General features: G+C 33.7%; 1 protein-coding gene across 1 annotated transcript in view; it reads left to right on the top strand.

Annotated features, from left to right (window-relative positions):
• Positions 1–2,037: 2,037 nt before the first annotated feature.
• ANKRD28 (ankyrin repeat domain 28) overlaps positions 2,038–17,416 on the top strand; it is a 99,192-nt gene continuing 83,813 nt past the window's right edge. The window contains exons 1-2 of the mRNA XM_011354836.2: positions 2,038–3,776; positions 4,909–4,992. Coding sequence (XP_011353138.1) covers positions 3,660–3,776; positions 4,909–4,992 — 201 coding nt within the window. The 5' untranslated portion in view covers positions 2,038–3,659. The remainder of the gene's footprint in view (positions 3,777–4,908; positions 4,993–17,416) is intronic.

Genomic DNA, 17,416 nt, shown 5'->3' with positions numbered 1-17,416 from the left:
TTTCTCCTAGATAAAAATCTCAGGAGATTATTATTATTACTTTATAAGTGTGAGGAAATTTAGGCTCAGGGAATTTAAGTAGCTTGCCCATGGACACAGCTAATAAATAATGAAATCAGAATTTGAACTCCAGGTAGGCTGACTCCTGAGCCCTTAGTTTAGCTGTCATATCATTGTTTTATATCCTGTCGCCTTCACCTACGAGAGGTATAAAATTCATTTTGTTGCACCTTAATGCCTCTTGTGTTTTCTGATAAAAGTGTGTGTGTGTGTACACATATATTAATCCCCTATTGTGTTTTATAATTTTGCCACTCTATTCCAGAATCTTATGACATAATAGAATTTGTTGCAGTGAAATTATTTACAGGTAGAAGAACATGGAAGGAAACAATATGAATATAACACAGTCCCTGCCTTCAAGGAGCTTGTTTTCTGGTTGGGAAAGACCTAAGTATGGAATTTGACCTAGAACAAGAAACTGGACGTACCTGCTTATGTCTAAGTATTTATACACTGGATACTTTGGAACAAGTTAAAATTGTTCATATAAAGAGGAATTTCGGGATTTTGGGGGGGCGGTGGGGGGGAGGACCCAGAAAGTAGAGTATAGTTTATTGTTCCTATAGTGGTATCGTTTTCAGGTATTTCAGATATTAAGGTAATATTTTTGATTTAGCCATGTGGAGATAGTTAACATCATTTTTGTATGTAAAATACTTCCATGTCTTTAATTTGGCCTTAAAACATTTTTTTATATTTTAAAATACAACTATGTAAATTGTTAGCATATTTTAGTATCTTGGTAAGTTATATTAAGGTTACAAGTTTTTTCATAGATTGATATTTAATGGTTTTTGTTCTTAAATTCTGGCATTCTTGTGTTAATCTATATCATGCTGGGGTTTTTTCCTCCTTATGTTTTTATAAGTAAACTGGCTTTGATGTGTGAGGAGGTCAAATTAGCCCTGAAATACTCATCTAAAAAAAACTCGTTTAAGAATATCGTCGCAATAAATCGTATATTCCTTCATTTCTCAAACTCTTCACAGTCGTTATAGGTTATCTGTCTTTTAAGATCACTTTTACAGTCTAGTATTATAGTTTGTAAAGCTCTTGAGAATGTATGTGTACATACCCTCAATAGAAGCAGAATAGATTAGAAAGAGCATGTGTTTAAAATTAGGCACAACTTTACTCATTTGCATGAATTTGGATAAAATACTTAATTTCTGAGTCTTGTTTTTTCCTCTATAATATGGGAATGTAGTAAGGTTACTGTGAGTATTAAATGAGAAAGTACATGTAGCACATCATAAGTGTTCACAAAAAACTTAGGTTTATTAATAAAAATGCTTGTTGATAGAAGAACAAAAATTGAAGGGGAGCCATGGTATTTTCTTTGTTATTTTTCTATTGGAAAATATCTCCATCGTTGAGTAAACATAGAAAGGGAGGAAGCCAACTATAAATTGGTAGTTTTTGATATTTATAGTTTTGGGAATTTTAATTTTATAGGGGAGGAAGATTCTTTGCTTTCTTAGTGTTACCCTATGCCTTTTTGATGTATAGTACCAGGAACTTTAAACATTTGTTTTATGTAGCTGTTTAACAGATTTTAAGACTTTATTCTATTTCTGAGTGTCAAGGTAGAATAATTTCTTCAGTGAAAATTCAAGTGACTCATAGAATTTTAGAGTTAGAATTTCTACACTATGAAATTTTTTTCCTTTAAAAATATGATTTGATTAAATTCAACAACTTAGAACTCGTTAATAAATCTTAAATTTATTTTGTTTAAACTTCTTTGCATCCTTGAAGGTAACATACATCTGGTAGATTTTAAAATGATCTTGGTAAAAAATAAGAATAAAACCTTAGGTTCATGGTTTTTATATTACCATAAAATATTTCTCCTTCATTTCTAATTCTCTTATCTGGGTTCAGCTGTCATTATATGGTTAAACATTTGCTATACTCTAACATACGAAAGCAGTTAAGCTGTTTAGAATTGTTTACTTGCTCAAACCAGTGTTAGTCAGCAGAGGCAGTACCCCAGATTCCCTTGTGGCTTTTAGTGGAAAATGTTAAAAGCGCACTCATTTTTCAGTTATAGAATTTTTCATTTTGTTCTGGATTAGTCACAGAACTGGCATGAACCTTCTAATTGTGAAGGCTGTCCAAATGCACTATTTTTTCTCCTGCTAGAGGAAGTCACATCCCGAGCAGTAGCTCAGCTCTCTGGTAAGTGTAACATGTGAGCATTACTAGGCATTTCATCCTGCGGTTCTGCAGTCTTTGCTATTCAGACTGTTGCTCAGTTGGAATGTTTCTGTGGGGCCGATCCTGAGGTTCTGTAGATATTTTTTTAAGGACCTACTCATTTGGAGGCGTCAGTGGCATTTTGCAAGATCATCTGAGGAACAAGAAAGCATCTGAAATCTACTGAAAAGGATAAGTGTAGCGGCTTTCACAGTGGAAGGAAACTGTATTGACACAGATGATTGAATAAAGTAGTTGACTCAAAGAAGATGCAGAGTCTGCTGTTTTTTCATCTGAATGAAGACTGTTTAATGGAAGCTGTATTCGTGTGGAGATCAAAGGAAACACTGGAATGATAAACTACTGGATTTTTTTTTTTTTTCTCTTTCTAAATGAAAAGCCCGAAGCAGTAATTCGAGCTCAAATGCCTTCTAATTCCTTCGCGGCCTGCCTGTTCTATTAGGATTCCCTGCTAACACCATTTCTGCCTGGTGCCTGTGCCCTTTTGCTGGAGCAGCCACAGACAACTATCTGATGGAGAAAGAATGAACGCTCTGCCTTGCTTATACTACCGATGGGAATAAAGCTATCTGTGTTTCTTCTATTATGTGGAATATCTAGATTAATTAAGCTGTATTCTAATACCAAGAGTCCTATTGTCTCTTGTGTTCTGACTCATTACATGTAAATGTACTGCAGCTTTGCTATTAATGCAGTGTTGTTGTTTTTTTCTTTCCCGAACACAGAAAGAATTGTCAACCTCTGAGCTGCATTTTAAGAATTTGTGCTGAGCTCTAGATTTGCTTTTTTTTTTTTCTTTCTGGGTAGTATCTGCATTAAACTAGTAAAACTGAAGAAATGAAGACGAATTAGAAGTGGATTTTACTTGTTATTTTCAATTATAAGCAAGCCAGCTACTGGTAACTCTATGACCTTGTAGGCAAGAGTGAGTATAGCTGTAATTATCTCTGTCGCAGCAGTTGTGTCTCATTTCATTCTGCCTGGTGTGACGGTATCACCCAAAACAATGTTCTTTTTATGCAAGTAAATTTCTGTGAGACAGCAATATGACTATTTTGGTAGGGGAAAAATATTTTTGAATTAGCTTGTACTGGACTCAGTTTTAGTTATTGACATGTTGATGTGAAATTTCTTTTAAGTATTGCAGTAACCCAACGGAAAGTAACAGAATTTAGTTGTTTTTAGGAAGTTGTGAGTTATGTATTCATAACTTTAAACTTCAGTTTTTCCGGAGGTACTTATTAACTTTAAAAAACCAGCTACGCTATTCAAAGAATGATTCTAAGTGTTGTACAGAAGAGGAGGAAAAACTACTTGTGTTCTTCCAACTGTGACTTTTATCACATAGCTTGGAATTTAGTATTTTAAAAGAGCGAATGAGTCGAGTGTGTATTGTTGTTTTGGAGGAGGTAGAAGATGAGTCTCCTGCATTCATTTCTAAATCACCACAGGAAAATAAATGCCTACATTCTCCACCTCCTGGAAATGTATTGGTAAGATATGAGAGTTTATATGTTTACTGTATTCTACTGAACTAATAGGGTAAATTTTATTCCTTAAGAAGAAACATAAGTTAGTTTCCAGTAGTTACATTAAAAACCCAATTTAAAGCAATATATGTGTATAAATATGATGCAACATTACTTGTGTGTAAAACACACGTTTCTGATTTTTACTTTTTCGGATGTTTAGGTAACATTTCAGACTTTAGTTGCTATCTCTTAATCTCTTAAGACTTTTTTTAAAATTTGAGAATAATGGTTATGGCAACCACGTTTCTGTTTTCATTTTGTGGTTTTAAAAATTGATGTAACAAGAATGAGGAACTCTGTGTTTTAGGAAAGGTTGACTACTGCCAGCAACACCGGGGCACAGACTTTTCTGCAATGAATTTTATGTATTTACATGCAAGACTTTTATAGGAAAAATCATCAGACTTTATTCTTAACCTTATTTTTAATGCTCTTGTCAATTGGCTTCTTGTTTGACTAGTATAATATGATACCTTATCAGAGAGTCACTGTGTCGTTGATTAAGAAGTTGTTATATTTAGACATGCACGTGTTTTTCTCTTCATATTATTCAGGTATACAGTATTTTTTGGTCTTTGAATAGTAGTGATTTTCATCAATTGCCAGCTTTTCTTTCTTTGGGTTTATATCTTTATACATGTTTGCTAACCCATGCAAGTTATTTTAATGTCCCAAACAGAACTTTTCAAAGAAGCCTTCTTTCATGGGCCTTAGTGATGCCTGGGAACTGTTTGACAAGTTGTGTCCCATAAGTAGATGTTGAGATGTCACACTTGTATTTAGCAGAAACTTTCTTTTTACCACATATATAAACATACGGCATGCACTCATAAAAAATAAAATCTGATTATGTTTATTATACCACCTAGTGTTTGTCATACGGAATTAATTTTTTTATTAGACCTTTTTTCCCCAAGAAAGAATCCTGTATTTTCATATGATTTGACTTCACAACACTTTTGGTTAATATCAAAATCCAAATGGTTATTCTTGCTATAGGGAAGAAAATTTTTAGATTTAAAACTTACATAGAAATATCTTTAAAATATCCATGTGCTGTAATTAATGTTTTTATTACTCTCTTATATTTTAGCCATCACTGGTGCAAGCTATATTTAATGGAGATCCTGATGAAGTTCGAGCACTAATATTTAAGAAAGAAGATGTTAACTTTCAGGTAACAGAATTCACTGATACCAGTCTTTAAGCCTACTTTTAAAATCTCTTTCCTAGAGTTATGATTTTTGTTAAAAAGACATAACACAATTTCTAACGGTTGTTTTAAAGGAAGGGACTTGAGGCAAAAAAAGAAGTGACTGGACAAATATTCAAGAGAACTAGGAGCCAGTGAGGATCCTTTGTTTCTCTGGCTTTTTACTGTGAAACTTTTCACAGAAAAGTTGAAAAAAATACTCTGAATACCCATATACTCTCCACTTAGAGCCAGCGTTGTTAACATTTTGCAACAGTTGCTTTCTCATATTTACACAGATTTTACATATTTTTTTCTTTTCATTCTGCTGAATCCCATTTGAAAGTAAATTGCAGACATTTTGCTACTTCACTGTTAATTACTTGTGTCCATTTAAGATGAGCATTCTTTTTTATGAACTCAAAAGACATTTCTATTAAGTTTATAATATATCTAATTTGATTATGAGATCAGATTTGCTTTCCTTTAATAATCCCGGTAAGTGTCATACACAAAGACTCATCTGAATCAGTAAAGAAAGACATATTGTTTGAAAAGATGTAGTGGATTAAATATTTAGGGTTGACATGAGGTACAATTTTGGAAAGAGTGGGTATATAGATAATTTCCTCTCTGTACGTTTTCCAGTAGCCAGTAGTTTCTTTAGTTACTAAATTGAGGCTGAGGGTAATATAATTTACTATAACATGATCAAATTTATTAATGTATATATTTTTATTGGAAACACATGTTTTCAGTACATATTTAATAGTTTAGTCCTCTGAATTATGGAGGGTGGGGAGAGGTCATGATTCATAGTCACTATAGCAACACTAAAACAGATGACCTAGAAATGATTGGTAATTCTAAGAAAGCCTTACCCTTAAGCTCATCACGAACTCTCATCTTTCCTCCATTCTTTCATATAATATTACTGTGACCACATAATGTTAAGTAGATATAAAAAAGTTTTTAGTTTTTAAAGTTGGATTATTCAAATAGATGTGAATCTTTAGCTAAAATGGTTTGTTGTGACATTGGGTAGTGATCAAAATGTTATCATTACTTTTTTTTGGTACTCTTAAACCTTTTTAAGTGAGTTGCCTTTAAGTTTATATTTGTGCACCTAATTCAGGATTTACTTTTTAGTTTAAATGAAGCCTGGTCACTTTACCTAGTTAGGATGTCTGGAGAGTCTCCTTTTCTTAGGACAGAAAATAGTTATAGGTGTAGACTTATAAAAAAAGGAAAAGAGCTTTCTGTTTAACTCTAGTTCTTTTTTTTTTTTTTTTTTTTAATAGTAGTAACAAATCTTGATGAGAAAGTTTGAACTGTACTCCTACTTACCATGGTTAATTTCTCCGTTGTTACAAGGTCTTGTCATAGCTAACACTGCTTTTCTGTTATGTTAATCAACTTATCCTAAGTTTTAAAAAACTTATTCAGAATCATTTTTGAGCATCAGTTTATTCTGCTGTGATGTCCTTGGTAGCTATTATGTATGTGTAACTAGTGTATGACCTCTCCACATAACTTTTATGAATTTTAGCCTCTGCTTGCAGAGTCCTTTCTTTACTCACTTTTAACCACTATTTTAAAATATCTCCTAGCTTGTCCCTTCCTCCAAAACTTGGTGTAAAACCAAAAGCTAGGTCAGTGCTGTACTTCAGACCAGGAGGCCCTTCTTGAGGGTGACTCTTCCATTGCCTTCAGTGATTCATGGGTTTTTGACAAATTTTTTTTATGGTTGCTTTTAGGTTTTTTCTCTTGTCACTCAGTAGTTGAGAGTAATATTTGTTAAATCTTTGGCCATTCTAATTTAAGATGGTAAATTTTTTTCTTTTTTCTTTTTGTCCTCTGTGATAAAGAATCACGTGAGGTTTTAAGAGGTATAAGAGTATGTATGTGTGTGATAAAACTTATAGTGTTTTGTCATTTAAAATCCATTGACTCTTGATAGGTAATAAAATATTTTTAAGCTTTATGTCATTGTGACAGTTGTGATATTTTCGAAAATAAATTTGTTTAAATATGTATTTCGGAATAACATCTGACTTTTTTTTTAACTTACATTTTTAATAAATTTTTAGAGCGGGTTAAGTGTTCAGATTTGTTTTTATACTGTTAAATAAACACTGTTACTATTTTAGATTAGTTTCTTCAGTCATATCCTGAAGTTTTGAATACCATGGACCACTAAATAGCATCCATCTTAGTAACACACCTAATTGATTTTTAACAGAACCGTAAAATATTATGCCTTCATATTATTTGGTCTGAGAAGGAAACCTATTGTAGAAGCTAGGTAAGGTGATTTCACTAGGAAATACTGGAGTTTTATATTTGGAGGCTTTCGGCCACAAATGATAGACTACCTGGCTAAATACTGGTTTCTTGCTTATATAATAATTTCATCCAGAGCAAGCTGATTTAGGGGTTGGTTAAGACAGTAATGTCAGAGCTCTGGGTGAACTTCTCTGTGAGACTCTTGGCTTCCTGCTCATGATAAAGAGATGGCTGTTGCATCCTGTACTGGTAACAAACCAAAGAAAGTGGAAAGTGGACTCTCCCTTCACATTTCCTTTCTTTTTTTAATCAAGCAAAAGCATCTTTTCCAGAATCCCCACAAAACTTCTTCTGAGGTTCTCTTGGCTACAAGCGTACTCTAAACCAATCCACCAGCAAAGGTAGAATGAGAATTAGCTTTTTACTTAGATCAGTCATTGTTCATTGTCTAGCTCAAACTCTGGGATGAGAATAGAGGCTTATGATCAATTATTATACTCCATATCTGGAGAAAATCAGCATTTTCATAGGAAAGAATAGAGGGGAAATAGTTGTTTGGATAGGCCACCTAACAGAAGATTTTTGATAACATGTAAACATTTTAAATAGCAAATTTTTGGAAAAATAAAAGTCACTCATATGTGGAAGAAGCACTGTAAATCAAGCACGTGAAAGTCAAAAAAAAATTTTAAGGTAGAGTGGTGTATATAGTAAAAAGAACAATTGAAATATAACTTGAAAGACCTAAGTACTTTTATCTTCTTAGCCTTATCAGCTATACTGCTTGAGCACATCCATTTAACTTCTTCAAGACTCAGTTTTCTTTTGTTGTAAAATGTGTGGGGTTACATTAATGGCTTTCAGGGTGTTGTCTCACCCCAAATTTAGGATGCTCTCAAAAAGTCCAAGTGAGCTTGAATGACCTCCTGCTTTTGCCCAGAAGGTTTCATTTGTATTTCTAGATTTATGTGACCGAAATAATAATAGTAATAATAGTGATGATGATGATGACAATAATATGCCTTTCCCTAGGATTTATTAGAACTTAATGCTACGTTGTGGAGCCCAAATAATTTAAAGTGAAATATTAATAACATTTCAGAGTAAAGATCTGACTTTATATGAAAATTATTTTCTACAAGTAGAAATTATTTTTCTCTATCTACAATGATAGAAATTGGTGTTAATTAATTGTTAATTTTATTTTAGAGACAGTGATATGCTTGAACCTTTTTATGTTACTTGATTTATCTCACAAAAGAATCTTGTAAACTTGGTAAGTTAACGTTTCCATTCTACCATAGGTGACAAAACTGAAATTCAGAAAGGTTCAATGTCTCCAGGACCAGTAAGTATAGCAGAACAGGAATTTGAACTCATGTCACACTTGATGATAACTTGGGAAATAAAAAAGTAAACTAGAGAGAAGGAAATATTTTTTCTTTTGCTAATTAGTGCCATAAAGCAGTGGTTCTCACACCTTTTGGCACCAGGGACCTATGCTCCCATGAAATCTAATGCCTGATGATTTGAGGTAGAGCTGAGGCGGTGATGCTAGCACTGGGGAGTGGCTACAAATACAGATGAAATTTCATTCGCTTGCCTACCTGCCATAAAGCAATAATGATTTAAAAATAGATTTTTCCTTCTAAAAGTTATGTCCATGTTCTGTGGATGTCTACCTTTTAAACTATAGTACAAATGTGACTCTAATTTTCATGATGCCAAGTGCTGTTAGCATTGCAAATGAGTAAACACAAGCCTGCCTTAGTGCCATATATTATGGCTGGATAAAAATGTTATTCAAAATAGTATCAAACTGGAGGTAATTATAATCCAGCCAATGCTGTTTTTAGTTTTTAAAACAGAAAGACTTAGATTGAGTGATCCTTTTTTAGCTCAAAAGAGTTGACTTAAGAGCCAGTAAGTAGATCCTGCCTGTATTATATAACTTAATATTTTTTAAAATGCTGCCTTGTATATTTTACTTACTGGCTTCTGAATTTAGATGTACTTCGTTCAAAATATTTTGAGATTGGCTTTGCTAATGTAGTCTTCCAAATTATTAACATTTTAAGCTTTCAAAAATACTGGAATCATTGAAACAATGTTGATTTTATTTTTTCAGATGAAGTGCTCGGCAAATAGATACATGCACATGTATATACATGTATATCACACAAGCAGATTATTTTCATTATTGTCATATTTTAATATTAATAATATTAATTTTATTGTAATAATATCGTGGGCAGTTAACACAAAGTAGTAAACCCTAAATTTACACAGGTTGTGTGAATTCCACCCACCCCCACCCTTCCCAGTGTTCTCTAGTCTTTTCTGGAACTTAGCAAGAAGTACTCTGATCTTTAACAAATCTTTCTCACGACTACATGTTGCTTCTGCTGGCTTGCAGTATAATGTTCCTTGCTCAACTCTTAAAACTTCTTCAGTTATCTGAGATGATGTGTACTGCCTTTCCTAAAATCGTATGTATGTATATGGTCTTCTGAGCTACCAACAGAAATTGGTATTGGAGCCCACAACCCTGCAGCCCCATCTCAAGTGTACCCACTCAGCTACTGCTAGCATAACATGAAGTTGAAAGGACCAGTGAAGAAGAGAGAACCAATTCAGCTTCCACTCAGAAGAGAATTCTCTGATAGTTTTTCCATGTCTAGAAACTGCAGGTCTCTTCTATTCTTGCTAATGCTTCTAGATTCTAGCCTCAGATTTTTTAAATTTTCTTCACCAATGTTCACATTTCTCCCAAGGTCCATAAATGAGTTCTGGGTATTATGGTGGTCCTAAAACAGAGAACATACTGTCTGATGAAACCAACTAGGTTTTTGTTTTTGTTTTTGTTTTTGTTTTTAATTAAATTTATTGGGGGTAACATTGGCTAATAACATAAATTTCAGGTGTACAATTTTATAATACAACATCCATATACTCTATATTGTGTACTCCTCATTGAAGTCTAATCTCCTTATGTCACCTTGTATTTGACCCCCTTTACCTTCTCCCCCTCAGCCCCTTTCCCCTCTGGTAACCGCCATTCTGTTGGTCCATATCTATGAATTTGGAACCAGCTGTTTTTGTAGCTAGAAACTGATGGTGACTTATTTTTTATTACATTCATCTTGTTGCTTATTTAGCATTACGTGTTCTGCATCTTTTTTTCATCCCCAATATATTTTGGGAATCAGTTCATATTAGTATATAGAGAGCTTATTCATTCTTTTGTATAGTCATATAGTTTTACATTATGTGTTTATAACGATTTAACCATTCCCTTAAAGGGTATTTGGATTATTTTTAATCTTGCTAATTGACAATAAATGGGATCTTTTCACCAAGTAAACATTCTGCTTCACTGGACAAGCAAAAATTTTAGAATTTTGTATTTATTATGATTATTAAATATATTTATCAACTCAAGGAGACTAAATATCCCCTAAGTTATTTGTTTTAGTGGACATTTATATATAAATTGGTAGGTAAATAGATGGTATTTTTATAGAAATCAAGTATCTCGTATACTTAAAAATAATCCCTGTGATTTTTATACTTACATAAAAATTAAAATGATAGTTATTTAGTATGGCAAAAATGTCATAAAGTTCTAAATTTCAGACTGAGCTGAGGTTATTAATTGATCTGAAATTATTAATTAATCTCATAGGTCTTAGCACTTCAGCCAATTTTTGTTTTATTGAGGTATAATGGACATACAGTAAATTGCATATATTTAAACTTACAGTTTTGTAAGTTTTGACATATGTATATAACTATGGAACTATCACCACAATCCAGATAGTTAGATTCCATTTGCCCCTAACCTCTGATCTGCTTTGTGTCACGATAGATAATTTATTTTCCGGAGCTTTATATAAATGGAATTATACAATATGCGCATCTTTTGTCTAGCTTTGTTTTCACACACCATAATCATTTTGAGCTGCATCCATGTCGTGGCATGTATTAATAGTTAATTCCTTTATGTTTCTGAGTAAGTATTCCATTGTATCGATAATATACAATTTGTTTTTTTAATTCACCTACCTGTTAATAGACATTTGAGTTGTTTTCCTTTTTCATCTATTACAAATAAACCTACTATGAGCATTTGTGTAGATGTTGTTATATGAACAGACGGTTTCCTTTTTCTTGGTAAATATATAGTGGTGGAGTGGTCAGAACACACAGTAGGTGTATGTTTAACATTTTAAGAAACTGCAGCTGTTTCCAAACTGGTTGTACCATTATACATTCCTACTAACAATAAGAGAATTCCAGTTTTTCCACATCTTCACCAATATTTGGTATGCTTAGTCTTTTCTCATGTTGAACATTCTAATAGATGTATATCTCATTGTGGTTTTCCTTTGCATTTCTGTGATAACTGATGATGATGAGCAACTTTTCTTGTTCTCCTTGGCAATCTGTATGTCTTTGGTGAAAAGTCTTCTCTAGTGTTTTTGCTAGTTTTTTAAAATTATTATTAGATTGTTTTCTTACTTTCTAAGCTTTTTGAATAGAATTTGCCCCACGGTAAGAATCATGGCTTCCATTTTTTAGAATAGTTAGGTAAAGATCTTAGAGATCAAGTAGCTAAATTATCTCTGTCATAGATAAAACTAAAGCCCTTGGAGTTTATTTCATTTGGTCACTTCCATTAAGCAAATATAGGAATAAGAGCCCAGTTTTCTTAATGTCCAGTTAGTTTTCCGTTTATGTTGTCACCCCTCAATTCTGCCTAGTGGCTTAGTCGTACAAGGAATTTCTTAGCTTTTCTCTTGTTTGGTGTAAGTATATAGCTCTTAGTAAATACTCGCTATCTCCATTTGGTATAATTTGGTGTGTTGGTTCATTCCCTTGACAAATATGTTGCTGTGCTGGGTAATGGGGAAACCAGTTGTCCATACTTTTTTATCCCTGCTCTTCCATGCTCTTTCATGACTCAGCATATCAGTTGTGCCTACATTGTCTCCAGCTTCCTTTACCTTACCTTCAGCTTCTGTTCATTCTTTAGGCTGCAGCTTATGGTAGGCAGAACTCTATGGTCCACGGGATTCTCACCCCCTGGTGTATATATCATCGATAATCTCTTGAAGTTGATTATAGGAAGATGAGATTAGCTATGTGGACTTGACCTAATTACATGAACTCTTTAAGTCTGGCTCCAGAGTTGGAAACAAAGGGAGTAAGGGATTTGATGTGGGGTAGACTGTCTTTTGCGGATTTTAAAGATGGGGGATCACATTGCAAGGACTGTGGGCACTGTGTAGGAACAGTGGGCAACTTCTGGTGGACAGTCAAGAAGGAAAACTGGAACCTCAGTCAAATAACCACAAGGAACTGAATTTTGCCTGAATGAGCCTAGAAGGGGATTCTTCCTAGTCAGGCCTCTTGATGAGAACGCACCCCATTGACACCTTGACTTCAGCTTTATGAGAAACCCTGAGCAGAGAACCTGGCCAGCACCTTGCATGGACCTCTGCCCTACAGAACTGTGAACTAATAAATGACTGTTGTTTTAAGCTGCTAAACTTGTGGTAATTTGTTATGCAGCAATAGAAAACTAATACAAGACTTAAATATCTCTTTTTCTGGAACACCTTTTCTGGCCCCTCAGGTGTGCTCCCCATGTCAGCCTAATAGATGCCCATAGCACTCTGAACTTCTCCTTTATAACACTCATATTAACTGACTTGTGTTATGTTCATAACTTTAACTCTAGAGATTAAATTATTTTTAATTTAATTTTTAACAATTTTAAATTATTTTTTATGTTTGAATTATTCTTTGTATTTATACTCCAGTATATGGTAAGTATTAGCTCTTTAAAAAGTGTTAGAAGTGAATGCATAAAAACAAAACATAGTCCCTGGCTTCAGCAACTTTATAATTTAAAAGTGTTTGGCTATGTTGTGTGTGGGTACTTTTGTTTTTGTTTGTGTGTAGGGTATGTTTTGGTTTTGCTTTTGGTGGATAGGAGCATTCAATTTGTCAGTTTCCCAAGTGCAATTAAGCTAACCTGACTTCTTACCAAGGTCATTTGCCTTGCATCCTCATCAGGACTTGTATTAGACAATTCAAATCACTTTGACAGGAAGGGTTAATTCTTTTTAAAAAATTAAAAAATAAAAAATCAAGTGCACATGAAATGCTTGTGGACAAAGGCAGTGTTCTTTTATGAAATAATAACTTGATGATTTGCAGCACTCTGTTGATGGTCCTTCAGGGCATTGACCTTAAAGGGACATGCTCTACCCTATTCTCTGCCAAGGGAACTGAATCCCATCTTGCCCTCAGTGCTCGGGGACAGAAGTTGGTTTTAGGAAAGGCATTTAATAAAGTTATTAGTTATTAGAGTTACTGACACTCTAGAAAGCAGCTTTACCGTGCTATGTTGTATTGTAAGTATATCATTATCAGTAACTAAAAGTAAAGTTTGCGGAATTGCTGAACATGTAGCAGGAAAGCAATGCAGGAAATAATGGGACCCTCACAGGTAAAGATGGGATGCTGTGAGCTGCCATCCATTGTTAGGAACTGCCTAATAAGCCAAGAGTATAGTTTTAGATAACATGGGGTTCACTTTTCAGATTATGCTGCCAAAACAGTGTTATATATAAACAAGTCTAAATAGTTGATATATTAGTAATTGTGTGTAAGCTGAAGTACCTGTAATAGCCAGTCAGATTTAGGAAAGGAAACTTATTGTCTCGTCCTATCCCAAATCATGAATTCACAAAGAAAATATTTTCTATTTTATTTAAATTACATAATTTTAGATTACTGTGAAAGTGGATGATTTAATTAATAGAGTAATTGCTAAGTAAATACACATTTGCCATAAAATTAATGACAAAACCTCGAGATATATTTTTCATATCTTAATGTAATTATTTATTGTGTGAAACATGTAAATTACATAAATATAAACTGCTAATGCACCATTTTTCCTTTGGTAGTTTTTATAGTGAATCAATGATTTGAATATTACCTACTGAAGCATGTTCTCTTATAGAAGCTCAAAAAATAAATCATTTTAGAATATATTTATTTTTGTATATGAGAAAAAATATCAGTTACAAAATGCTGTTATGTTAAGTTTTTATCATTAGTTTGGAAGATAAATATGTGCTGTGAAGAGTGTAGGATTTTGTTTACATAAACCTCAATTACATAAATTTTTTTGTTTTTGGTTTTTTAAGATTGCCTTACATAAGTTTCTGATAATAAAATTTCTATTTTTATTCTTCATTCTTTTGTAGACCCAAATTGGTGGTTGGGGGAAGGGCATGGGTGCAAGGGTGAGTAGCTTTCTTTTTCAGTTTTCAGGTGACCTTTTCATTTTCATTTTCATTTTCATTTTCATTAGTTCAGGAGAACAAAACTTGCCAAGCCAACAAAGGAAGCTACTGTTCTTAACAGAATTATCATGTCAGAGCCTGTGTCTTCTGCAAAATTTTGATAAGCTTTTCAAAACTTTTAGTTCAGATGTATTTTAATTGCTCATATTTTGTTGAGCTGTTTTCTTATTTTTCAGTTTTTAGAGTTCTTTATTATGAATGCAACTTTTCTGTCATATATGTGATTTGCAAATGTTTTCTCCAGTGTATGCCTTGAATTTTTATCCTCTTAACTGTGACTTCCTGAGAGCAAATATTTTTCATTTTGATAAAGTTTAATTTATTAACTTCATAGTTTGTGCTTTTGGTGTTATATCCAAGAACTCTGCCTAATCGACATATTATTTTCTTCTGTAAGTTTTAAAATACTGCATTTGGCAATTGGGCCTATAATCTCTTGATTTAATTTTTGTAGTAGGTGTTAATATAGATCAGTGTTTATTTTTTGGCATGTGGCTGTCTAGGACCATTTATTGAAAAGATTATATCTCCATTTAATTGCTTTTGTACTTTTGTCAAAAGTCAGTTGATCATATTTGCATGCATTTATTTATGGACTCTTTACTATGGGTATGTCTTTTTTTCCTCATACTGCACTGCTTTGATTACTACAACTTTAAAGTAATTCTTGAAATTGCAGTGTAAGACTCCTTTTCTTTCAAAATTGCCTTGACTACTCTAATATCTTTGCCTTTCCATATTAATTTTAGGTTGTTTGAGTAGCTTTGTTTAAGGTATTTGTTTATAAATGGAGTCAATTCTCCTGTCACTCCAAGGCACTTATTTAGTCCCCAAAATAAGTTTCATCAAATAGTATAATTAATGAAGTCATTTGTTAGATATATCTTCCTTTTTTACTAGCCATAAATAAATTTAATAATTGGTTTAAATGTGTAAATCTTACAGTTATATGTATAGTCTGATACAGTATGATATTTTTGTGTTCAGATAATTTATCTTTTAATAGATTTTCCTGTTTCTCCTATTTTATGTGATTCTTTTCTAAGAAATGAAAATCTCACTTCTTCCCAGACTTTGTACCTTTATCACCTAGTTGTGATTAATCCAAATAGAGGACTATGAAAAAGAACATTAAATCGTCATGCTGTAGAAAATTTTTCTGAAGTAGGACCTTAGTAATACAGTTATAGAAGGGGAATGAATCCATTGTTACTGCTGTGATTTTTTTTTAATGTTATTTTCTAAGATGCAGCATATGTCCAGATGTTTATGAATAAACACATGTACATAAAGAATGATTGCTACCTCATTGTTGCTTGTTTAAACTGTGAGAGAATGTAGTGGTCCAAAGTGTAATAGCAAAAGAACCCTGACCTATGAGTCAGGCAAACTAGATTCTAGTCTATGTGTCCTTCAGTGGTTTAGCATCTCTGAGCCTTGCTTTTCTCATTTGTAAAATGAGGTAATTGAATTAGATGATCTCTTAAGACTATTTCTTTTCTTTATATTTTACTTTGACAACTCCGTGAACTATTCTATTTCTTTATGAATTACGTCACTTAAACTTAGGTTATTTCACAGCATGTGGGGCGGAGGGGCATGCTTCAGCAGATTTCAGCTTAGATTTCAGTTAATGTTCCTTTATCTTTTGTTATGTTTTTCTTTTCAGTAGGTAGTAACAAAATTGATTTGAATTTGTTCTCTAGGTGTCTTGTTTGTTCTTATACTTACCTCATACCACATTGTCTAGAAAACTCAAATACCTGGAAAGAGACAATCAGAGGCTATATAAAAGCCACCAATATGGCAGAAACTTTGGCCGCTTACTTAGTGTTCGTTCATTTTCCCCTTTCTTCTACTGGGCCGAGCTCTGATTTTGTTCAGGTATCTTATCCCCAACTTCACTCACTGGAAGATAATCCCATTCTCACCTCCAGGGGTAATCAAGTGGTTGATTTAGGCATAGCAAGTGACATAAGACAGGCCAATGAGAAGTGAAAGGAAGTTACACGGGTACCTTCTGGGCAGTTTTCTCACTGCTTAAAAATAGACACAGAAGAGAATTCCATTTCCAGTTCCACATGTAAGAAACTTGGAAGTCACCATTTAATCCTAACACAAGTAAAAAGCCGAACAGATAAAAAAATTTTCTTGAGGATCTATAAAAGAAGGGAGAACACAGGGCAAACCACCGCCCCCAGATTGGAGAGACACAGGCAAATACAGGGAGCCATTGTTTAACGAGAGCGGACTCATAAGTAGAAACTGCCTCAAGATTCAATGAGAGCAGACTCATAAGTAGAAACTGCCTCAAGAATCAATGCTAGGATAGGAAAACCTGAACTATAATTGATGAATTGCTGGAGGTTCAGTATGGACAACTCTTGAGAGTTAAAAACGCCAGGGGACCCAGTCATAGGGAGGGCCTCCGCACCCAGTATTATCCAGGAGCTCTACCGGGCGCTCACAGTAAATATTAGAGAACACTCCCTTCATGCTTCCAGCAGAGGGATGAGAATAGGAGCCATTTGAAATATGCCAGAGAACTCTGTCCTTAACAGGGCCTGTCCTGAAGACGGATGGGAGTAGGGGGAGGCAAGTTAACCAGAGAGTAACCTGCTGGAGTATATTATTAGACCCTGACTGTTCTGGAAGAAGGGAGATGCCCAACTCCAGCCCACTCTAGCCATCCTGTCTCACGGTGGCAGGGAAGGGTACTGAAAACACTTGTGAAGTTCACA

Source organism: Pteropus vampyrus, unplaced genomic scaffold (assembly GCF_000151845.1).
Source record: "Pteropus vampyrus isolate Shadow unplaced genomic scaffold, Pvam_2.0 Scaffold1, whole genome shotgun sequence".
Classification (NCBI taxonomy): domain Eukaryota; kingdom Metazoa; phylum Chordata; class Mammalia; order Chiroptera; family Pteropodidae; genus Pteropus; species Pteropus vampyrus.
The sequence above is the reverse complement of the archived record's forward strand: the minus strand, read 5'-3'. Positions and strand labels throughout refer to the sequence as shown.